General features: G+C 38.4%; 1 protein-coding gene and 1 long non-coding RNA gene across 2 annotated transcripts; both read left to right on the top strand.

Moving 5' to 3' along the window:
• Nucleotides 1-1,715: 1,715 nt before the first annotated feature.
• On the top strand, nt 1,716-4,242 carry LOC138890102 (uncharacterized). The gene is made up of 3 exons (XM_070173459.1): nt 1,716-2,647; nt 3,343-3,587; nt 3,878-4,242. The coding sequence occupies exons 1-3, from the start codon at nt 1,716-1,718 to the stop codon at nt 4,240-4,242; spliced, it is 1,542 nt and encodes a 513-aa protein (XP_070029560.1).
• Nucleotides 4,243-16,648: 12,406 nt separating this feature from the next.
• Nucleotides 16,649-17,593, top strand: LOC104222074 (uncharacterized). The gene is made up of 2 exons (XR_011406615.1): nt 16,649-16,852; nt 17,262-17,593. It is a non-coding gene; the product is annotated as an uncharacterized lncRNA (long non-coding RNA).
• Nucleotides 17,594-25,965: the final 8,372 nt, after the last annotated feature.

The raw sequence follows: 25,965 nt of genomic DNA on the forward strand, positions 1-25,965 counted from the left end.
TGGCGAGATCCCTTTTCCGGACTTGTCGTGGTCTTGGTATACATTTTTGTTATAGACATTATAGGTATATCGGGGCCCTGTTCTAGCAATATTGCAGCATTTATGTTTCTTTAGAGGCTTATTAACAAGTGTGGACTCATGTATAGTTTGGTATGCCTTGTCGGCTGATTTTTGTTGTATAGTCTTTTATGTGAGCGTGGTAGCTCATACCTTATAGGTAGTTTCTTGCCAGTCTTATCATCCCATGTTATGTATGTTCATTCCACTATCTTTCATTGTTTGTTGTTCATGATCCATTCCTACCTTTTAAAATGATATCGTCGACCATTAAAGATAATAAATAATGTTAGATAAAATGTATGTTGGTGCCCGACAATTATGGCCCGGGTGCTAGTCATGATCCTCCAATTTGGGTCGTGACAAACTTGGTATCAAAGCAAGTTTGTCGTAGGGGTTGTCTTGATTATTGATGTGTAGCGCGCCACATTTATAATCAAGAGGCTACATGACATATAGTGTTGTTACCTTCTTCATGAATCTAGATTATGCGTAGAGTTGAGTCATAAATGTTCGTCTCTAGGAAGAAAGCGATTAGTAGACTGCTTGATACATCTGCAGGAGTGGGTACCAGTCAGGTGCCCCAAGCTAGAGCAGGCCAAAGTGAGGCTCAGAGTGAGATGTCGTCTTATACCTCATCTACTCTATCTCTTCTAGAGGATATTAGGAGGCACCCAGCACCACTAGTTCCTCCGTCTGGCACTATAGACCAGGATATGCGGAGTGCAGTACAGTTTTTCACTAGCTTGATAGCTGATCAGGCTCATAGGTAGTGTTAATAAACCGGCTAGTATGAGAGTTCGTGATTTTATTAATATAGACCCTGCAGTGTTTACCGGATCAGATCCCAAGGAGGACCCGTAGACTTTTATTGATCAGGTTCATCATACAGTATGGGCTATGTATGCTACTGATACAGAGGCAGTAGAGTTGGCTTCTTATCGGTTACGGGATTTAGCGGTTTTTTGGTATGATAGTTGGGAGAGATCCAGGGGTCCGAACGTCCCTCCAGCTGTGTGGAAGGAATTTTTTGAGGCCTTTCTTCTTCACTATTTGCCAGTTGAGATACGACGAGCTAGAGTTGATAAGTTCCTGCACCTTAGATAAGGTAATTTGAGTGCGCGAGAGTATAGTGTGCAGTTTGATTCTTTATCTAGGTATGCTCCCCATATGGTGGCTGAGATGAGTGATCGGGTCCATATGTTCGTGAATGAGTTGGGACCACATCTGATAAATGAGTGCACGATAGCCTCCTTGGTGGAGGGGATGGATTTTTCCCGTATTTAGGCTTATGACCAAACCCTAAAGGATTGTAAGTGCCAGTTAAGGGCAGATAGGGAGCAGGATAGGGGCCAGAATAAGAGGGCGAGATTTGTAGGGTATTATGATGACTTCAGAGGCAGTGTCAGGCCCCAGTCTTCGAGGAGTTCAGCGCCACCTGTAACTAGTGTTCCTCCACAGTTTAAGAGGTCTCGATATGATTGATTTACCTATTCTAGTCCATGTCAGAGTTCACGGGTATCAAGATCGCAATATCATATGGATACTAGTCAGACGAGACCACTAACACCACGTTGTGATCAGTACGGCAAGGCCTACTTTGGACTGTGCGTCGAGGTTCTGATGTGTGCTATCCTTGCGGACAGCCTAGCCATATGATGCGGCATTGTCCTAATAGAGGAGGTGGTGGTATGGATCAGCCAACTGGATCTGTGTCTAGTTCTACCTTATCGGTTCTACCTCCAGCACGGGGTTTCCAGCAATCGACAAGTCATGGTAGAGGTAGAGGTGCAGTGCCGAATTCGGGTGATTCTCAAAATCGAACATATGCTTTCGTAGGCCGACACGATCTCGAGTCCTCTTCGGATGTTGTTATAGGTATATTGTTTATGTTTTGTTACGATGTATATGCGCTGATTGATCCGGGATCTACATTATCATATGTTACACCCTTTGTGGCTAATAAGTTTGGTGTTGAACCTGAATTGACAAGTAAACTACTTGCGGTATCTACTACGATAGGAGATTCTATGATTGATAGAAGGGTATATAGGGGTTGCACAATGATAATTTGTACTCATCAAACCTCGGCGAATTTATTTGAGTTAGAAATGGTTGATTTTGATGTGATAATGGGAATGGACTGGTTGGCCTCCTGCTATGCAAATGTTGACTGTCGTATGAAAATGGTTAGGTTTCAGCTTCTTGGTGAACCCGTCATTAAATGGAAGGGGAACATTGCGATGCCGAAAGGTAGGCTTATTTCCTATCTTAAGGAAAGGAAGATGATCTCAAAAGGCTACATTTATCATCTTATTCACATTAGGGATGCGGATGCGAAGCCGCATACTCTACAATCAATTCCCATGGTCAATGAATTTCCAAATGTTTTCCCAGATGAACTCCCAGGCCTTCCTCCTGAAAGGGAGATTGAGTTTAGCATTGATGTGTTGTCTAACACTCAACCCATATCTATTCCTCCATACATGATAGCCCCGACAGAGTTGCAAGAGTTGAAGGTGCAGTTAAAGGACTTACTGGATAAGGGCTTCATAAGATCTAGAACTTCACATTGGGGTGCGCTAGTTTTGTTCGTGTAGAAGAATGACGGGTCGTTAAGGATGTGTATTAATTATCGACAATTGAATAAATTCACTATGAAGAACAAGTGTCCACTTCCAAGGATTGATGACCTTTTTGACCAAATCCAGGATGCCAAGTATTTCTCCAAGATTGACTTACGTTCAGGGTATCATTAGGTGAGGGTTAAGGAGAAGGATATTCTAAAGACGACCTTCCGAACAAAATATGGGCACTTTGAATTCTTAGTGATGTCATCCGGGCTGACAAATGCCCCAGCAGCTTTTATAGATCTCATGAATACTTTATTCAAGCCCTATCTTAATGTGTTCGTGATTGTATTCATTGATGACATTCTAGTGTATTCTCATTCGGAGACAGAACATGCGGGCCACTTGCGGATAGTATTACATACGCTTCAGGATCATAAGTTATATGCTAAGATCTCCAAATGTGAATTCTGTCTGAACTCAGTAGCAATCCTTTGCCATCTGATATCTGACGAGGGTATTAGTGTCGACACTCAGAAGATCGATGTAGTAAAGAATTGGCCGAGACCTACAACACCATCAGAAGTCTGCAGCTTCTTGGGGCTAACAGGAAAATATAGGTGATTTGTAGAAGGGTTTTCCTCTATATCAGCACCATTGACTAAGTTAACATAAAAGCTACTAAGTTACAGTGGTTTGACGCTTGTGAATGAAGGTTTCAGGAGCTAAAGAATCGATTGACATCCGCACCAGTGCTCACTCTCCCAGAAGGAACAGAAGGTTATGTGGTACATTGTGATGCCTCAGGTATAGGTTTGGGGTGCGTATTGATGCAACGTGGGAAGACGATTGCTTATGAATCAGGACAATTGAAGAAGCATGAAAAGCATTACCCTACACATGATTTGGAATTGGCTGCAGTAATATATGCTTTGAAGATATGGCAGCAGGACTTATACAGTATCCATGTTGACATCTACATAGATCACAAGAGTTTACAATACATCTTCAAGCAGAAGGAGTTGAATTTGAGGAAGCGTAGGTGGCTTGAATTACTGAAAGATTATGATGTCGAGATATTGTACCATCCCGGTAAAGCCAATGTTGTGGCAGATGCTCTCACTCAAAAGTCAATGGGAAGTTTAGTACACATTGAGGCGGGTAGACAAGGGTTGACTAAAGAGCTTCATCAGCTAGCCAATATGAGAATCAGATTGTTAGACTCTAATGACAGAGGTGTTACTGTACAGAATACAATAAATCATCTTTGGTAGCCGAGGTAAAAGCACAACAATATGAAGATCCTACCTTAGTAAGATTGAAAGAGAACATTCAACAGTGTAAAATTACGGCTTCCGAGATTGGAGGAGATGGGTCACTAAGATACCAGGGCCGATTATGTGTGCCTAATGTGGCAGGGTTGCAAGAGAAGATTATGATTAACATTCATCAATCCCGATATTCCATCCTTCCTGTCTTGACAAAGATGTATCATGATGTTAAGGAGCAGTATTGGTGGGATAACATGAAGAAGTCTATTTTAGAATTTGTAGCCCAGTGTCCTAGTTGTCAACAAGTAAAGATCGAGTATCAGAAACCCAGTGGATTGCTTTAGAATATAGAGATTCCAGCCTGGAAATGGGAGGTAATTAATATGGACTTCATTATTGGATTACCTCGCTCTTATCATAAGTTTGACTCCATCTGGGTGATAGTTGATCGACTTACAAAATATGCCCATTTTTTGCCAGTTAAGACAACTTACATAGCTAAAGATTATGCAAAGTTGTATATCAAGGAAATTGTTAGGCTTCATGGTGTACCAGTATCTATTATATCAGACCGATGAGCGTAATTTACGGATAAATTTTGGGGGTCTTTTAAGAAAGGTGTAGGCACACAAGTGAATCTCAGCACTACATTCCATCCACAGACTGATGGACAGACTGAACATACCATTCAAACACTTGAAGATATGCTACGAGCATATGCTCTAGATTTCAAGGGGAGTTTGGGATGACCATCTTCCACTCATAGAATTTGCCTACAATAATAGCTACCATTCTAGTGTTAAAATGGCCCCATACAAGGCACTATACGGGAGGAGATGTAGATCACCACTTGGATGGTTCGAAGTCAGTGAAACAGAACTATATAGCCATTTTGATTCACCAAGCCATCGAGAAGGTGAAATTGATACAAGAGCGGCTGAGGACCACGCAAAGCACGCAAAAGTCTTATTCCGATGTCCAAAGTCGTGATGTGGAGTTTGAGGTTGGTGATTGGGTTTTCCAGAGGGTCTAGCCGATAAAAGGTGTTATGCATTCTGGGAAGGAGGGTAAGCTGAGTTCGCGGTATATCGATCTGTACAAAATTCTTCGACGAATTGGACAGGTTGCTTATGAGTTAGAATTGTCATCCGAATTGGAATTTGTCCACCCGGTATTCCATGTATCCATGTTGAGGAAATGTATTAGAGACCCTTCTCTGGTCGTACCTATCAAAGATGTACAATTTACAGAGGTTCTATCATATGAAGAAGTGCCAGTGGCTATATTAGATCGACAAGTCCGCAAGCTGAGAACAAAGGACGTAGCTTCCGTCAAAGTATTGTGAAGGAACAAGAACATGGAAGAAATGACATGGGAAGCAGAAGAGGAGATGAAGTTTAAATACCCTTATTTGTTCCAAATTCAAGATAACGAGGATGTCGGGAAGGGGGGGGGGCAGGAAGCATTAGAAGGTGAAATGGCCTCTATGAGGTAAGTAGTAGCTTGAGAATACTCTTCCTTAATACAAAATGGTGATCCACAGATCACGTACATAACCATAATGCACGGTATAGTCTTGTGATACTATATGTTGGGTTTAACTGCTTGCAAGTTTTGCAAGTGTCCATTATATAGGGGAAACTCAGCCGGAAATTTTCGTTGAAATCCACGATGAGTTAGACTCCCTATAAACCCTTACATTCGAGGACGAATGCTGCTAGGGGGGAGGGGAGAGTGTTACAACCCATATTCACGTACGTTGGATCATGTCATAAGTTAGTCGACATAAATCTGAAAAGATATTATCTTTGAGATGATAAGAAGTTAATCCTATTGGTCTTAAATGATACAAGGGTGTATAAGGGTGGTTAACAAGTATTAGAAGTTAAACAAATCAAGGATGTTGTAACCCGTATTTTTGGGTAAACCTAGGGGTGCTAATATTCTCAAGAGGTCGTATTTTAAGGTATTTGAATCATATAATATCTATATCATAAGTCTTGAAGTCAAACGAGTTATGAAACAAAAGTCGAGAAAAGTTGTCGCAACTTATGTTCATAATTTTACTTATACTTTAGGTCAAATGTTACTATGTTTTTCTCCCAATTTTCTTGGAATTACGGGGTGATCTATCTACCAAATTGAAGATCTATGAGTCTAGTTTCCAATTCATTAAACCGTTTGTCAAAATGATCTCAGAGTATAGAGATATTCGCATTTTTGCGAGACTGCGCAGATTGGTAGGTGACAAGTAGGTGCATCACCTACTTGCCAAAATGAGAGGACTCAATTAAAAGCTCCAAAGTCGGCCAAGAGGGGACTTTTAAGGGCTTATCAGCTCATTTATTTCACCCATCTTTCATACCTTGGAAACCAAATTGAACCCCTGCAACTCCTCCCCAAAAATCTCACACAAACCCTAGGGTCTTTCGGGTGTTACGACGTGATTCTAGTGCCGAAAAGTCCGGACCGCTAACTAGTTTCTCTTTCTCATTCTTGTAGCTTCATTGAGGAACTGATTTATGATGAAGAAGGACCAGGTTTCGTGGGTTATACTTAGTACAAGGTAAGGTTATGCTTCTTCTTCCATTATCTAAGCATTTGTGAGTTGTAACTCGATCGTAAAGACTAGACCTATCGAGTTTCGAAAGAGTGGTATGTTGGTTGTTGTTGCGTCATGTTTGTCTGATTGTGAACTTATTTTTAAGTTGAATCCATGGCTGTTTTATTGGATAAAAGTCTTAATTATTTACTTTTGGTTGTGTTTCGCAATTTGAAAGAAAAGACAAGTCGAAACATGTTTAAATAAACTGAAACATTATATTTTGAGTTGTTGAACTTGTGGGACTGTTTTGTGGGCTGTTTCGTGTTGCTATTGAGTTGTATCTATTTATACTATTTTTATGGAGTTGAGAGGATAAATGGTGTAGATAAACACCACATAATGGCAGGGTTGTTTTCTGGTCGCTCGTCGTAACATTTTCGGATTGTTTGACACTATTATAGTTGTCGTTTTGTGTATGAAGTGATAGGGGTATGTTGGGGTATTTGGTGGTTGTTTTGACTTGTTTGAATTCATATGTATATAGGGGAGGTTCTGTCCGTTTCATCATAAAATAGGTTGTGGTCGATACATAATAGTTACAACGCTTAAAAGATAACGATAGTTTCATTTCTCTTATTGTAGACTAAGGAGTCGTGACATTTGCATAGCTTGAGGTTGGCAATTTATATACAAGGTATGTGAAGCTATCTCATTCCTTATTTGCACGACTACGATTGTACATAATGTAATGAACGAGCTTCCAAAGATACTCTACTCTTAAAAGTTAGCAGTACTTACATTGTTTCCCTTCTTATGGAACTATTAATGTTGATGTTTCTTCTCTTATTCTTATGTTATCAATGTTGTTGGTACTTTCTGATTCTTACAAGATTCATGATGAAGAGTTAGTCCTAAAACGTGTACGGATGATACCGACCTTACGTCACTCCGAAAGGTTTAGAACGTGATTCCATGAGTCGAGCATGCATTATATATATGTATCTATTTTACTCTACTGAGTTGCGCTATAGTCGGCCGAATATGGCACCTATTATGCAACCACTGATCAGTTGGGTTTTACCGAGATCCACATGGCCGGGTATGATTCTACCGAGCTTTATGATGCCCGGGTATGTTTTTACCGAGCCTATTACGACCGGGTATGATATGATGATGATGATGCCCGTAGAGGCGTATGTTTGAAAGTTTATGTATTGTATCATGCATTTCATGCCAGTAGCCCTCAGAGCTACCCAGATATTATAGGTTGTATATTCTCTATCGCTGTTTACATTACTATTCGTACTTATGCTTTTTTTGCCTTACATACTCAGTACTTTGTTTGTACTAACGTCCTTGTTATTTGTGGATGTTGTATGTCGTGCTGCAGGTTTTGATAGATGGGTAGACGCAGCTCCCCCACCAGAGTAGGCTTCCCAGTTCAACGGTTATTGGAGAGATCCCTTCTCCGGACTTGTCGTGGTCTTGGTATCCATTTTTGTTATAGACATTATGGGTATGTCGGGGCCCTATTCCGGCAATGTTGCAGCACTTATGTTCCTTTTGGAGGCTCATACATAGGTGTCGACTTATGTATTGTTTGGTATGCCTTTTCGGCTGATTTTTATTGTATAGTCTTTCATGGGAGCGTGGTAGCTCATACCTTATAGGTAGTTTCTTGGTAGTCTTATCATCCCTTGTTAGGTATGTTCATTCCACTATCTTTCATTGTTTGTTGTTCATGATCCATTTCTACCTTTTATAATGATCTCATCGACCCTTAAAGATAATAAAGAAGGTTAGATAAAATGTACGTTGGTGCCCGGTAATTATGGCCTGGATGCTAGTCATGATCCTCCAATTTGGGTCGTGACATATAAGTCTAAAAGCACGTGCTCACACAAACAACACCTCTGTGCTCAAGCTACAGTCAAAACCCAGCCTCAAGTTTTCCAGACTGGCCTCTCATCAGCATATTGATATCATATCTCGCACCTCATCCACGGAATCATAAGTGGTCGATGCACAGCTGATACCGAGCGCTCATGTGCGTTGAAGGAATTCAAAGAGTTACGCTTCAAATTGAATCAATGTCGCACAATTAGGAAAGAAAAATGGGAAGTATATCCTAAATGCCCTATATCCTCTCAAAGATAGATATGGACGTCATCATACCGATCCGCACGACTCTACTAGACACTTGCTCATGACTTGTAGAACCTAGAAACCTAGAGCTATAAAACCAATCTGTCACGACCCAAAATCCTCTAGTCGTGATGACACCTAACCCAACCCTCTAGATAAGCCAACTAATAATTTTTCAAATTCCAATAATATTAACAAGACAATTAAGAATTTTTTTTAATCTTATACTTTTCCAAGGTTTGGTATTACAAATTATGAGCTCCTAAGAATAGAATCTAGAAAGTTGATATGAAGTAAATATATCTTCTGTTTGAAAAGTACATAAACAGACTTTTTATAAAATCTAAGGCTACCATGAACAAGAGGCAGCTACAACAGGAATGCAGGTACGTCTTCAAATTCGACAAACATCGAGCACAGCAACAACTACAGCCAACATCTACACACAATGTGCAGAAGTGTAGTATCATTACAAAGACCGAATGTACGGAGTAAGTAACAAACCTAACTTTAGGTTGAAAGAAGTGACGAGCTGGAACATAGGTCGGGTCCATCACCAATAACCAATAGCAATTCATAACAACTCAGAGCATATAACTAAGAAAGTAACTCAGTGATAAAAATGCTCAGCTTGTTCACAGTTATCCGAAAATAGTTCCACCTTTCAAGAGTATCAGTAAAAACTCAAATCCTTTACAAAAGTCGTCACAAAATATGCGATAGTTTGAAAGTGTACATTTTTTTCAAAATATCCTTTCCACAATAAATTAGATATTTCGTTTTCTTTCCAGATAGGAAGTTTGAAATACCACTCTATGCCCATATATCAATGTGTGTAAAAAGTCATGAATGACGTGATGCCGTGCAGCATGAGGAAAAATGCATCTCTATGCCTGTATGTCATATGTGCATGCCAATGCCATTTATCTCAGAGATGAATCATGTACTCACACTCTCAGAGTACTCAATCTCACTATCTCATACCTTCTACGCATCATGCTCAACCACTCGGTACAATATACGGCCCAGAGAAATCCATCCCGGAACATATACAACACTGACTATAAATCATCCAGTACCGAGGAAAAAGGAAAATCCAACCCTGTGGAGAAATCCATCTCCAAGTATCAAGTACTTCGGACAAATCCATGTCCGGGGAATTCCATCCCTCAATAATATTATCCGCGCTCGCTTGGGGTGTGTTACAGACTCCGGAGGGTCTCATTCAGGCCAAGCGCTATCATAATCATCAATATAACTGATGCGGTGTGTAGCCCGATCCCATTACTATCACTCATAATCAGGCTCTCGGCCTCACTCAGTCATCAATCTCTACAGTCTCACCCATGGGCTCACAATGTCATAATATTTGAACGAGAATAATGATATGATGTATCAATAAGTAACAACTGAGACTGAGATATGATATGAATGCATGAATACGACTTAGTACAAAATATCAATAAAATCAATAAGATGACAACAAGCAACGACCACTATGGGTCATAACAATATCATCATAGAGCCTAAACATGATATCTAACATGATTGACAGCTCAGTTACTTTATCACATGGTGAAAATACATATATCAACAAGAATAGGGCCACTATATAGTGCCATGAAAACAACAGAGTCATAATTCACCGGGTGTATGCCCGCATGCCCGTCACCTAGCATGTGCGCCACCTTATCATCAATCACATAACATGAAAGTTTAGAAGATTTACTTATCTCAAACAAGCCAATTCCAATACCGAGCAAGCCAAACGATCTCCAAGAAACTCAAATACATTAAATAACCAAACAAAACTCAAATACATCAAATAAAGCTCAACGAAATAGATCCAAATGATAAAGGTCGAATCCTAAATCAAATTCCAAATCCTGCAAAAAATCACACCCGGGCACGTACCTCGAAATACAACAAAGCTTACAAAATCCCCACAAACCATTCAATTACGAGTCCAACCATACTAGTTTCACTCAATTCCGACTCCAATTCGATATTCAAAACTCAAAAATTCATATTATGAAACTTTAGGCCAAAACCCCCAATTTCCTCCTAAAAATTCATCAACTAAAAGCTAAAATAAAAGATAGATTCATGAAATATAACCAAAACCGAGTAGAGAACACTTACCCTAATTTATATGGTGAAAATTGCTTCAAGAATTGCCTCGATCCGAGTTCCATAGCTCCAAAAATGTAAAAATAGCCGAAACCCTCGAAATAGATTACTTTATACTTCTGCCCAGACATCCTTTTTCGTGAACGCGAGATAACCATTGCGTTCACGATGAACAAAAATTATCAGCCACCAAAATGCTATACGTGTTCGCGGCACAAGCCTTGCGAAAACGATGCACATTGGAGATAAAACTACGTGAACGCGGCACGAGCCTCGCAAACGCAATGAAGAAAGATCCTCCAGCTCCCAACTCAACTCTACGCAAACACGATCTCTCATACGCAAACGAGATGGAGATTAGCCCTAACTATTCTAGAACGTGAACTAATATTCGCAAACGCGATGAAGAAAATGCCACTGCCATCAAAATACACTACATGTTCGCGACTCTTGCCGCGCGAATGCGATGAAGGACTAAGACACCAGAAACTAGCAAAACACATCAGTGGAAACATAAGGGAAAATAATCTAAAATCAATCTGAAACACGCCGGAACCCCGTCCAAACATACCAACAACTCCCATAACATAACACTGACCTACTCGATGCCTCAAAACACACATAACAACATCGAAATGACGAATCACACCTCAATTCGAAATCAATGAACTTTGAAACTTCAAACTTTCGCAATTGATGTCGAAACCTATCAAATGACATCTGATTGACCTCAAAATTTGCACACAAGTCATATTTGACATTACGGACCTTCTCCAACTTCCGAAATCGGAATTTGACCCCAATATCAAAAATTCCACTCTCAGTCAAACTTTTCGAAAATCCAACTTTCGCCATTTCAAGTCAAATTCTACTACGAACCTCCAAATCACGATCCAGATGAGCTCTTACGTCCAAAATCACCCAATGGAGCTAATGGAATCATAAAAAATCCAATCCAATGTCAAATACTAAAAAGTCGAAACTTGGTCAAACCTTTCAAATTTAAAGCTTCTAGTTGAAAATCATTCTTCCAAATCAATTCCGAATAACCTGAAAGCTAAAACTGACGATTAACATAAGTCATAATACATCATACGGAGCTGCTCATGTCCACAAACAAGTGAGTAAAGTGTAAATGCTCAAAATGACCGGTCAGGTCTTACATCATTGAACAAAGATGGCGCATCCACCTTACTCATTTTCGCCTGGTATTCTTCGGTTACCAGGAACTGGAGGTAGCTAGATACCCTGATAGGGGCGGAAAGAATATGGGCCTCCTCTGGGACAGTGATAATAACTTACCGCTTCCGGCCAGGATCCATGCTCGAAATGGGGAATCGACTGATCAACCTCAGACTTGAGTTCGGCCCGCCAGCCTCCGAGGATGGGCTTTTCCTTAGTACCTCTAATTCACCCAACCTGGAGAAGTCCTCTAGGGCAGTTAAGTCCACGCCATCAAAAAGCAGTGTTTGGGATCGTCCGCTCTGTGAGCCCCTTTGTTGGTTGCTCTTTCACCATTCGGACCTCATCGAACATGGACTCGGTAAACGAAGGCGACCTGACAATATATATCACACCGAGTGACTCCTTTAGGGAACTACCGGCATCCTGGGAAGTCTCGTCCATAGCCTCCTCATCAACCTCCCTAACTTGAGGGAGATCAGCCTCATGGGTCTCTTGTTCAACAGCCCTTACTCTTCAGGGGGCGACAGATCATGTGCCGCAAAAGGCCCATCCTCCTCGGACTCATCCTTAAGCTGGCAGAGCAAGTCTGAATCTGGTACTCGAGAGCTAGAGCTCTCCTTTGGCTTACGAGCCAATCTTCTCTTTGGTTTTTTCTTCTTTGAGCTTGGGGAACCCAAAACCTTTTTTTCTTCTTCTTCTCTCCTGTTGCAGCCCCTAGCTTCCCCGAAGCATAGGAGTCAACGAGGCAAGTCCTCGCCCGACCAGAGGCCTATGCTCGACGGTCTTTGGCAAACCTGCGAAAAGAAAATAAAGAAAATAAGAACACGATGCTAGAAGAAGAAACTCAATACAACTTGCTCGAGAAAGAAATCTTACCATGGGAACGGGCATCCTAATGTCTCTTTGAGAGTTTGTGCCACGAGCACTCAGAGTAGGGCATCTATGACACAATACCCTCGATCCACTCCTTGAGATGAGGAATCGTGCTTGGAACTCGAGCAAGGGCTGCACCACAACAAACACCAATGAGAAAAGGGAAGATTAAACATAAAATCAACGTATAAAAGGAGTTATACTCACATGATATGTTCCACTTCTCGGGGAATAGCCTCCACTCGGCAGGTATCATGTCGGTAGTCCTCACTCGGACAAAGCGTCCTTACTATCCCCGATCTCGGTCCTCGTCGATGCTTGAAAATGGGGCTTTGCGGCCTGGCGTACAAGTTATATCTATCATACCCAAAGATTCGGGGGACTATACATGCAGAGTAGATTATCGATGGTGTACGTGCACGAATCAATTTTGTTCACAATGAATCGGAGGAGGATCACGAACCTCCACAATGATGGGTGAATTTAGCTGAGGCATACATTATACTTCCTGCAGAAATCTAACATAACCGGGTTCACCGGGCCCAATGTAAAGGGATAAGTGTAGACACTCAAATATCCCTCAACAAGGGTGGTAATGGCTTCCTCGGAGTCGGGGACCACTATGTCCTTCTCGACTCAATTGCAGTCCTTTCGGACTGTTGGGAGATCCTCTTTGGTGATTGGGCAAATATATCTTGAGGCCTCCTCATGCCAACCATGCACCGTAGAAGGCTTCCCAACCTTGAAGTTGTCGGTGACCGAACAACCCTCGGGAATGAACATCTTCAAAGGAGATTCAGCGGCCGGTTCATCGATAACCATGTCAGCAGTGGACCTCTTGAGGTCGACCATATCGGGAATGATCTCATTAATTTTGGCAATTTGTTGGGAAGTAGATGCACCCTTTTGGGAAAGAGATTTGGAGGTTTTGGCCATTGCTATCTGAAAAAGGTTGAAAATAGATAGAGAAAGGTTGAAAGTTGAAAGCTCAGATGTGTTGGCTTGGGTAGAGAATGAGTGAAATCATCAATTTACTGATGAATCTTGAGTAACGAATGTAAAATTACTAGAGTATAAAAAAGGGTAATGAAATCCTGAAAGCACGAGGGTAGAAGTTTGGACGTAAAGTAAGAAATGGACGTAGGAGGGAATATTTATAGGGGATCCGCGTCGTTTCGCGCCCTTGGACAGCCAACCGACGGCTAACACGCAGTTGAGATCAAAATGGCATGACTGACGAGACGTTTCGAGTTTTTTGTCATTTTTGACATGACGAATTGAAGAAGGAATCGAGGAGCTCATGTCGTTTCTCGTCAACTTACTCTCCGAGAAACGAGGGAACTATCTGTATATGGGTAAAACCGAGCTCATGGTACCCCCTAGCTTCTAATAAGATAAATCGAGCTAGAGATATGATGACAAGAAATCGAAATCGAGGCAAGGGCCTCATTGAGTCGGAGTCCGGGGGAGTGACACCCACCCTCGAGAATATCGGGGCCATGATCCGGGATCGGTCCAAATCCCAAAAGACTTTGGAGAATATTGTCGGGCAACCAAGCACGACTTACAGAAGGTCGTAATATCCGCGATCATCCAGATATCACGGTGTAGATCTCGACACGCATCGATAGAGAACCAGTGATTAGTTAAGCAGAAGATTTCTTACCTTTTATAGAATTGTACTTAGGGTAAAACTCCCCTACTATATAAAGGGGAATCTGATTATTCATTGAACACATTGTAACAAACACATACCAAGACAATATACTATTATTTTCTTTGTTCTTATTCTTCAGTGCTGGTCATTGTGAGTCTGGATCGGGGATGGATATTTCATTGAGGCTAGAATCCTCCTTCTCACGTGGTTTGAATTTACTATATCTTTATTTATTTAATCTAACGCAATTTATAATTTGTATCAAATTAGTCCGTGTATCCTAAAAGCTACTTACAAATATAATTGTTATCCGTTTCTGAGGGTAAACATTAACCGTATAGATAGGCAATGTACTTTTCACTTGCCACAACTTTGTCGTACTTAGGAGTCGTTCGGTATAAAGGTGGGATATATCATGAGATTAATTATCCAATCTTCTCTATGAGATAACTAATCCCATCATTTTAGTGTAAAAGTTATCCCGAAATTAATTAATACCCCAAATTAAATATAAAATAAAGTTAATCCTAAATTTTATATTGGGATTATTATTCTTATCCCACGTACCAAACGATCCCTTAATTTGTACATATAGACAGAAACATATATAGTATAATGGAAAAACAGTACTGTTACAAGATTTATAAAAACTTTTATGGTTGAAGTTGCTACCGTTAACTTCTTATAAATTCTAGTCATAGCTATTCATATATTATAATTTCGTGATAAATTATTTTTGCTGCTATTTATGTATCAGTGATACTCCCTCCGGTACTATTTACGTATTTGTCACTCTTGTTAATGGTTGTTCCAAATATTTACCGTTTTTAAAACGTCAGAAGAATTAGATATTTTATTCAATTTTATCGCTAACTATTATAATTAGTATTCTAGAAAGACGAAATAGTTTGAGAGATCAAAGAATAATAAAGGATAATTTAATCAATTATCTCTTACTACTAATTTGGAAAATAGGTCACAAACTTTTACAAAATTTTATGGCTATTTTCACTAGATCTCTATATATATAATTAAGGGACGTAGGACCGGTGTTGTGGCACTCTACTGAGCAAGTATTTTAACTTATCTTTTATCTCAGTTTTTTTTACTTTTCTCTATTATTTTGTGTCTTAAAAATCTTTTTTACCCTTCGGTTAGCCATTCAACAGTCACGCTGCTTCATTAACCCTTTTCATTGAACCTTCCTCTACTAATCATCTTAATTACGCCTCCTCTGCTCCTCTTCTCTCTCATAAAATATACCATAATCAATTTATCCTTTTCTCTTTGTGCCTTGCCGGAAAAAAAAATGTTAGTAAGACAAGATTATGTGGCATCGTTTTTTATTTTCGACTTTGAAGCCAAATTTTAAGTCGAAAATCAAAAACGATCAGCAACGTTATTGCTTCAAATCACATCACTCAAAAGCTTGATTCAAGGACATGACACTTTCTGCTCCGAAAAAAAAAACCCAAAAGCAGTTCATGACTTTGCAGGTTCCTTTTCTTCGAATTATCTTAACTTTTTTTACTCAATTATATTTGCTATTTATTTTAGGAACAATTTTAGAGGATGTCACGAATTCTCTAGATATTGAAATTAGAACTTGTGAAATATATACAAATAGGACAGGGTTGATTGAAGTGTTGGTCAATCTTTTGATGTTTAGTTCACGTAATTCTTACTTTAGTATTAGATTATTTTTTATGCTTCTACCATCCTTGAAAGCCAAAATTGGCTCATTTTGTCCACATTTCTTTTGCGACCAATACCTAAACATACCATGAATGGGGGGGGGGGTTTGTCTTCTTGAAAAAATATTCTTTAACTTTTTGTGTTAAAATGATTTTTTTTAATGACAAATGGTTGAAATTATCTGCATGTCTGATCTGAGTATTTTAAGGATGTTATTGCAGGACTATTTCAAGTATGATACCGACAAATCTATATATATATAATTGAGGGACGTATGACCAGTGATGTGGCACTCTACTGAGCAAGTATTTTAACTTATATTTTTTCTCAGTTTTTTCTACCTTTTCTCTATTATTTTGTTTCTTAAAAATCATTTTTACCCTTCGGTTAGCCATTCAACAGTCACGCTGCTTCATTAACCCTTTTCGTTGAACCTTCCTCTACTAATCATCTTAATTACGCCTCCTCTGCTCCTCTTCTCTCTCATAAAATATACCATAGTCAGTTTATCCTTTTCTCTTTGTGCCTTGCCGGAAAAATAAATGTTAGCAAGACAAGATTATGTGGCATCGTTTTTTATTTTCAACTTTGAAGCCAAATTTCAAGTCGAAAATCAAAAACGATCAGCAACGTTATTGCTTCAAATCACTCAAAAACTTGATTCAAGGACATGATACTTTCTGCTCCGGAAAAAAAAAATCAAAAGCAGTTCATGACTTTGCAGGTTCCTTTTCTTCGAATTATCTTAACTTTTTTTACTCAATTATATTTGCTATTTATTTTAGGAACAATTTTAGAGGATGTCACGAATTCTCTAGATATTGAAATTAGAACTTGTGAAATATATACAGATAGGACAGGGTTGATTGAAGTGTTGGTCAATCTTTTGAGGTTTAGTTCACGTAATTCTTACTTTAGTATTAGATTATTTTTTATGCTTCTACCATCCTTGAAAGCCAAAATTGGCTCATTTTGTCCACATTTCTTGCGACCAATACCTAAACATATGAATGGGGGGTCTGTCTTCTTGAAAAAATATTCTTTAACTTTTTGTGTTAAAATGATTTTTTTTATGGCAAATGGTTGAAATTATCTGCATGTCTGATCTGAGTATTTTAAGGATGTTATTGTAGGACTATTTCAAGTATGGTGCCGACAAAGCAATCGATAATCCATGGGCATCTATTATATTCTCGTGCTTCCTTCTTATAAAGTTGGCTCAGAGTTTCTGATCATGTATTTGTATGAAACCATTTTTGTTAAATTTGTGCTATAGTTTAGCGCAATACGAGTATTTACATCTTACATATATGTATGCCATTTGGATTTACAGATGTTTTACATAGTTGGTTTCTTAATTTTAGTATACAATTTTTATGGAGGTATATGTAATTGGGGCAATGGGTTCCTTCTGGTGGTTCAAGTGCGAGAATATTTTTGTTTATAACTGAGAATGTGTTAGACATTTTATTTTTCTCCTGCTAAATCTGAAAATATATTAGTATCAAATAGAGTCTTTTGTTCTTCTATGATGTGCTTGATAATTTTATTTTTGTTCTTTCTGTGTAATATTGCTATTTTTTTTTTCATTTCCCTGAAATGAATATGCCAGATATTAAAGATTACAAAAATAGAATGGTCTAATCATTCTCCTACTTCTCTTTCTGTTTCTTCTCCTTTGTCTTTCGTTTGTCCTTTTTTGGTAAGTAATCTTTCATTTTGTAAAACCAAATGATGTATTTTTGTATGTTTTAGCCTTGATTATTTACTATTGATCATATTTTGTATCTTTAATTAAATATAATATTAAAAAGAATTAAGAAACTATGGAAATACAAAGAAAACTGAATGGTATGTTGAACTTTAATTAAATATTGTATAAGTGATTATATTTTCTCTCACTTTGCTTTTAATACCTTATTTTGAAATTTTAAAAATACTCCGAATACAAAAGCAAATAAAAAGAATGAAAATGAAGGATGATGTAAAGATATAGAAATATAAGACTAAACCTAGTGTCATTGTTTATTTATTTATTTATTGCTCTTGAAATTATATAATAAAAGTTTTTGCTGTAACATATAGAAGAACTATTTGTCGTGATGAATTTCAAAATTATATTGTTTAATAATGATAGTATCACTTTGTGGCATGATATAGGATATCATCAAAATATCGCAAATAGTACAAAGAGGTTCCGAGGTCAATAGTTAATGTTCATTCAAGGACATTATCTTAATATTAATATATTATCCAATTTTATTCTCATCAAAAAAGAAGATTTAGCCCTTCCATGTGTGTAAAATTAGATAAAGCTGAGTCTTAGAAGATTTTAAAAAGGAGCAATTAACTTTGGAGTACAATTACATCATAAGTGATAATGTTATGGTTGGAGAGCATAGACAAGATAAAAATGAACAAAGAATAAAGATTAAATTTGTAATTATAAAAATTTTACCATAAAATTTCATCCATACCTTCATATTTTTCGGATCGCGCGGAGCGCGTCCAAATTGACTAGTATATTAATATAAAGGAGAGATATAGAACAGTGATGTGACATCTTTCATAGGTGAGGATTGCTATTTATCTTTTTTCATGTTTTTTTGCCATTTTTCCTTCTTTTTTAATTCCCATTTGTATTATCAAAAGTTTTTTTTTCAAAAATGAGAGGAACGGTTGCAACAATTAATTACTGTTGGAGTTTGAAAGACGCTTCCTATGAAAGGTTACGACAGTTATTTCCTTTTCTAATTATGGCAATTAAAGTAGTAAACAAGTAATTGCCTCTAAATATTTTGGTCAATTCCCCTGTAATTAATGTTATTAATTAATACGTTTAATATAAATTAGGCTAAGCTCTTCCTTTTTGACAACTATAGTAGCACTCCAACAGATATATTTATTCGCTTTAGCAACTTAAAAAATATAATGCAAATGATGGAAATCCATGTCATAGAACATTTTCTTTAACTTCGGGTATACTTTTATTTGAGGAAGATAATCTCATGAAAAATACTCTGTAGAAGCAAGCATCTATAAACCGATTGGTTCATCATAAGCGGTCGAGAAAGGATTGGACAAACATGTATTAACAGAATAATTGAGGTGAGTTTTTCAAAATCTTATTTGGAATTTTCTTATTCATTTTATATACCTATATATAATTAAAAAGAAATTTTTAGCGAAACCCGACATGATGCAAAAGAATAGGAAGACAAACAACTATGTATATATAACCTATTTTTATTATTTTTAATATCCGAATATTAAAAGAAGATCATTTCGTAAAGAGGTTTTTTCTAAATAGTTCACTAGTTAACTATAATTTCAAGTCATGACTATTTGAAAGTTTTATCTTTTATGAATAAACCCTTTGGTAACTATTTACTAATTATAAAGACAAACCTGTTATATCACGGGTTAGGCAAAAAGATAATGACGGCTGATTGGGTCCTAATTTCCCATTTCTCTTCGTTGAGCCATCTTAGGCCGTTCTGGGCCGCTCATTCCCCTTTTCTCTTGGGAAAATGACATGAAAACTTACACAAATGTCCCAAATAACTCTCAACTTATCAATTTTTAGCCATTAGTCATAAACTTATCAAAACTAGTTAAAAACATATAAAATTTTAAAAATAAATAAATAAGGTTTTTTCTCTCAGAGAATCACATGGAAAAATCATCTTTCATATTTTTAAGCGTAATTAGCAACATTAAATGCAAGACGGAAAGGAAATTTCATGGATGGGGTAGCAAATAAGGTGATGAAATATAATATATATATATATACCCAAAAATCTAAGCAAAAAAAGAAGTTTTCCAATGGGTATGATTGAAATTCATTAAAAACATATAAATAAGTCAATATACAAAATTTGAGGAAGATTAGAGGTCATTTGGACTGGTTTGTATCAAGATTCGTAATTAAATCAAGTTCAGAAAATGCTTCTGTAACATATGTATCAAACATGTATCAAACATGTATCTCACACACATGTATATATGGATATACATGTGATACACAATTGATACAAATATGATATATATGTGTATCACAAATGATATACAGTGTGATACACATATCATTCTTTTTATGTTCAGTTATTACTTCGAATTTTCAATTAAACCACCTCAAAACTTCACCAAATCATCCCAAAATTGAGATTCAAAATCCTAAAGATGTACCCAATCTATTCTAGTAACACCCACTAAAAAAAAAAAATTGATTTTTTTTGTTACAAATAGCTAATTGGCTAATAATAGTAATATTTTATGAATTTGCCAATTTTTGTAATGAGCTACTTATAAATGGACATAGCTGGTAGTTTTCCAAAATGACACTGTATAGGTTCTCTCTAAATAATAGCAAAAAAAATATTTTGTATATGTATATATATAAATTACACAAACTTTATACATTTTTTGGTTATCGAATGTAAATAGTTTCTGGCGTAGGCTAAAAGTTAAAAAAGAAGAAGCTTCTCTCATGTAACGACCCCGCGGTCGTTTCGAGAGTTGTAGCCCCGTCCCCCCATTTTCCTGCTTCTTATGTGTTCTACAACTGTATTTTAACTTATCGGGTTAGTTGGTTTGGGTCCGGAGTGCTTTCGGAGTGAATTGAGAATACTTAGTCTCTTAATTGAAAGCTTGAGTTGAAAAAGTTGACCGGATTGACTTATGTGTAAACAATCTCGAATTTTAATTTTGCTGGTTATGTTAGCTCCGTTAGGTGATTTTGGACTTAGGAATGCGTCTGGAATGAGATTTGGAGTCCGTAGTGGAATTAGCCTTGAATTGGCGAAAGCTGGAATTTTTGCTATTTTGGCCAGCAATGGAAATTTTGATATCAGGGTTAGATTTGATTTTCGGAAGTTGGACTAGTTCCTTGGTGTCATTTATGACTTGGGTGCAAAATTTGAGTCGGATGTGGTTTGGTAGGTTTTGGCGTCATTTGTAGAATTTGGAAGTTTCGAAGTTCATTAGGCTTGAATTCGTGTGTAATTCTTATTTTGATATTGTTTGAGATGATTTGGGGATTCGACTAAGTTCGCATCGGGTTATAAGACTTCTTGGTACATTTGGTTGAGGTCCCGAGGGCCCCAAGGTGATTTCGGGTGGCTAACGGCTTGAATTGAGTTGAAGTGTGCATGCTGAAGTGCTGCTGGTTCTGGTATTTTCGCACCTGCGGTGGAGAGCCCGTTGGTGCGGCCCCGTAGAAGCGAGTAGGAGGTCACAAATGTGGGCAAGGTTGGGTGGGCTGGAATTGCAGAGCGAAGAGGTGTGCGCATCTGCGAGCCTGAAGATGCGAGGATGGCTCCACAGATGCGAAGGCAGGGATTTTGGTTGTTCCCGCTCAAGCGGATGAATGAGAGCAGGTGCACCTTCGTAGGTGCGAGACCAGTGTTTTAAGTGAATTTCCACAAAAGCGGAGTTCTAAATGCAAAAGTGTCTCCGCAGGTACGGATATTGCACCGCGGGTGCGGGTTTGCTAGGCAAAACCTATAAATAGAACACTTCGAGATTTTTCACCATTTTTCTCACTTTGAGCTCGGATGTTTTAGAGGGATTTCAAAGAAATTATTGAGGTAAGTTCCTTGTGCCTATTTATCTTCAATAATGGTATTTTTCCACTGATTTTACGCCTAATTAGTGAGATTTTGAAGTGAAATTTGGAAGTTTAGGGCTTGAGAATTGGAGAGTGAATTTTGGAGTTTTAGATGACCAAATAATGTCAGATTTTGATAATTTTAGTATGGCTGGACTCGTGAGTGAATGAACTTTCGGGTTTAGTGACTTTTGTCGGATTTAGAGACGTGGCCCGGGGGCCGGGTTTGAGCCAATTTCGAATTTTGAGTCTAATTTAGTAGTTTTCTTATGGAATTGATTCCTTTAGCATATATTAATTGTATTGTACATGGATCCCAAAGGGCCACAATCGGGGAAATAAACCTGTGCCTGCAGATGGGTCCAACTTGGTTTGATGTTGAGTTTCAAGTATTGGACATATCCACCACATAAAATCTGTTGTTGGGACGATCTTGGATACATGCTGCTGGAGCCGTAGCATCTACGATACACCAGGCTGTGAAGTTTGAATTGAATCATCAGGAAGTGATCATTCATGGAGACAGGAATAACCCCATTTACACCAATCAAACTATTCCGGTTGTCGAGAATAGAAGGAATCTGGGTGGAGAAATGTACCATTGCATCGAGCGTGTCACTGCAATTGAAAAGGATAATTGGTGGAGCAACAAAATAAAAAGTATATTGACATGGACAGGGTATGAACCCGGCAAGGGTTTCGGCAAGAATCTCCAAGGGATCACCAAACCGATACAGTTAAAGAACCACGGTACAACCTTTGGTCTTGGGTACGAATACACCTGGCAGGAGTACGATGATTGGTCACTTCCATGGCGTGGTCCCTATTACCCTCTCGAACAGCCAATACCATATTTGTACTAGACGTTTCAACAAACTGGCATGATATGGGGATCTGAAGAAGATGAGGCTCTAGTTGGCCGAATGAATCTGTTTTTGGACGATGAAGACATGGACTGCAATGCAATTGTTGAGGAGGAGGAGGAAGAAGACCTCATCATTTAGACCATGGAGAAAGGAGCCATTCTCAAGAATTGGACTGCTACACCATCCTAGGCCTGTCGACTTCCTAGGTAGCCTGGCAATTAGCATGATCTATTTTTAAGCAATTTTAAGCATTTATGACATTTTCAGTATTTTATTTTAAGACGCATTTTGTTTTGAAATAATTGCTCAAGTCATCAAGCCGTACTTGTTTTGATGCTTTCAAGATTTAACTAATGCATTGCTATTTTAGTATTTATTATTATCCTTTACATTTTCTCTCTACAGTATTATTATTACTTTTCCTGATGAACCAATGACTATGACATGTAATAAGACAACGCAACATAAGAATAGTGATTCAGAGGAAATAGAAGAAGAAGATATAATCCCTCAGGAAATTGTTAGAGAAGTGGAAAATTTTGAGAATAAGCCTAAGTCAAATTTGGATGAAACCGAGATAGTCAACTTGGGAGATTTTGAAATGGTCAAAGAAACCCGCATAAGTATCCACTTGTCACCATCAGAGAAAGAAGAATACACCCATTTCTTGAAGGAATATGAAAATATTTTTTGATATGACTAGTTTGAGCACGTCTATCGTGGCTCATAAACTACCCACCAATTATTATCTGTCCGTCTGTAAAACATAAACTCAGAAAGTTCAAGAATGATATGAGTTTGAAAATCAAAGAGGAAGTCACCAAAAAGATCAAAGCTAAGGTTCTTAGAGTGGTTGAATACCCTACTTGGTTGGCCAACATCGTGCCAGTTTCGAAGAAGGATGGGAAGGTCAGAGTATGTGTTGACTATCGAGATTTGAACAAAGCAAGCCCCAAAGATTATTTCCCCTTACCCAATATACACATATTGATTGACAACTCTTCCAAGCATGAACTCCAATCCTTTGTGTATTGCTTCACAGGATACCATCAGATCTGGATGGATGAGGAAGATGCCGAGAAAACAACCTTTATCACTCTGTGGGGGATGTATTGTTATAAAATGATGTCGTTTGGCCTGAAGAATGCTAGGGCCACTTATATGAGAGCCATGACGACTATATTTCATGATATGATTCACAAAGAAATAGAAGTATACGTGGATGGCGTTATCATCAAATCCAGAAGATGCGCGTATCATATAGCATATTTAAGGAAATTCTTTAATCGGCTTCGAAAGTAAAACCTAAAACTAAATCCTGCAAAGTGTGCCTTCGGAGTCCCTGCTAGAAAATTGCTAGGTTTCATCATCATTCGCCAGGGGATTGAGTTGGACCCTTCAAAGGTCAAAGTCATCCATGATTTGCCACCTCCGAAGAGCAAGAAAGATGTGATGAGCTTCTTGGGGCATCTCAATTACATCAGCCGGTTCATAGCACAATGGATCGTGATCTGTGAGCAAATTTTCAAATTGCTGAAGAAAGATGCTGCAAGAACATGGACTGAAGAATGTCACAAAGCCTTTGACAGAATCAAGGAATACCTATCCATACCACCAGTCTTGGTCCTACCAGAACCTAGTAGACCTTTGCTACGCTATTTGTTCGTACTAGATGGAGCTTTCGGTTGTGTTTTAGGACAACACAATGAGACATGAAGAAAGGAACAAGCCATATACTATCTGAGTAAGAAGTTCACACCCTATGTGGCACGGTATTCTTTGCTGGAATGCACCTGCTGTGCCCTAACTTGAATAACTCAGAAATTGAGGCACTACTTCTGTGCCTACACTATATATCTCATATTAAGGATGGATCTCCTGAAATACATCTTTCAGAAACCCATGCCTACAGGGAAACAAGCAAAATGACAGATATTGTTGAGTGAGTTTGATATCGTCTATGTGACTCAGAAGGTAGTCAAGGGACATGTGTTAGCAGATTATCTTGCAAAGAATCCTGTTACAGGAGAATACAAACCACCAAAAACGTATTTTCCCGACGAAGAAGTGTCATTGTAGGAGAAGATATCACCGAAGTTAATGACGGTTGGAGAGTGTTCTTCGACGGGGCTGCAAATTTCAAAGGAGTGAGTATTGGAACAGTTTTGGTGTCAGAAATAGGTCAACACTATCCAGTATCCATGAAGCTCAGGTTTTCGTGCACCAATAATATGGCCGAATATGAGGCTTGCATCGTGGGGCTTAATTTGGCCATCAACATGAATATCCAGGAGTTGTTGGTAATTGGTAATTAAGATATTTTGGTACATCAGGTTCAAGGAGAATGGGCTACAAAGAATACTAAGATATTACCATATCTATATCATGTTAAAGAGTTGATGAAGAGGTTCACGAAGATAGAGTTCAGACATGTTCCGAGAATCCAAAATGAGTTTGCAGATGCATTGGCCACTTTGTCTTCCATGATACAACACCCACATAAAATTTCATCGACCCTATCCAGTAAGAATCCATATCCAACCGTCTTATTACGCTCATGTTGAAGAAGAAACAGATAGAAATCGATTGTTTCACGATATCAAGGAATATTTGGCAAAAGGAGAATACCCTGAGCACACAAATCATACTCAGAAATGCACACTATGGAGATTGTCCAATCATTTCTTCCAAAGTGGAGGAATTCTGTATAGAAGGACTCTAGAGCTAGGGTTATTATGGTATGTTGATTCCAGAGAAGCTTCTAAACTGCTCGAGGAGATACACGCTGGAACCTGCAGGCCGCACATGAATGGTTTCGTTCTAGCCAAGAAGATATTAAGAGCATGATACTTTTGGATGGCTATGGAAACAGACTGCATTAGGTATGTCCAAAAGTGTCAACAGTGTCAGGTACATGCAGATATGATACATGTACCACCAAATGAACTCAATGCAACAAGTGCACCATGGACGTTTGCCGCTTGGGGAATGGATGTCATCGCTCCATCTGAGCATGCCGCTTCGAATGAGCACATGTTAATTTTAGTGGCCATAGACTACTGCACAAAATGGGTTGAGGTTGCATCTTACAAGGCTGTAACCAAGAAAGTCATCACAGATTTTGTTAGAGATCGTGTTGTTTGCCGATTCGGGGTACCAGAATCCATCATCACCGACAATGCTGCCAATCTCAGCAGCGATTTAATGAAAGCTATGTGTGAAACCTTCAATATCAAGCATAAGAATTCTACAGCATACAAATCTCAAATGAATGGAGTCGTGGAAGCAGCCAAAAAGAACATTAAGAAAATTCTAAGAAAAATGGTAGAAACCCATAAGAAATGGCACGAGAATTACCATTTG

The sequence above is a fragment of the Nicotiana sylvestris genome, chromosome 4 (assembly GCF_000393655.2).
Source record: "Nicotiana sylvestris chromosome 4, ASM39365v2, whole genome shotgun sequence".
NCBI lineage: Eukaryota > Viridiplantae > Streptophyta > Magnoliopsida > Solanales > Solanaceae > Nicotiana > Nicotiana sylvestris.

Coding starts and splice junctions, on each gene's coding strand:
- LOC138890102 (XM_070173459.1), top strand. CDS start 1,716: ATGCGGCATTGTCCTAATAGAGGAGGTGGTGGTATGGATCAGCCAACT. Junction 2,648..3,342: donor CATTGGGGTGCGCTAGTTTT/GTTCGTGTAGAA, acceptor TTGTGAATGAAG/GTTTCAGGAGCTAAAGAATC. Junction 3,588..3,877: donor ATGGCAGCAGGACTTATACA/GTATCCATGTTG, acceptor GTTACTGTACAG/AATACAATAAATCATCTTTG.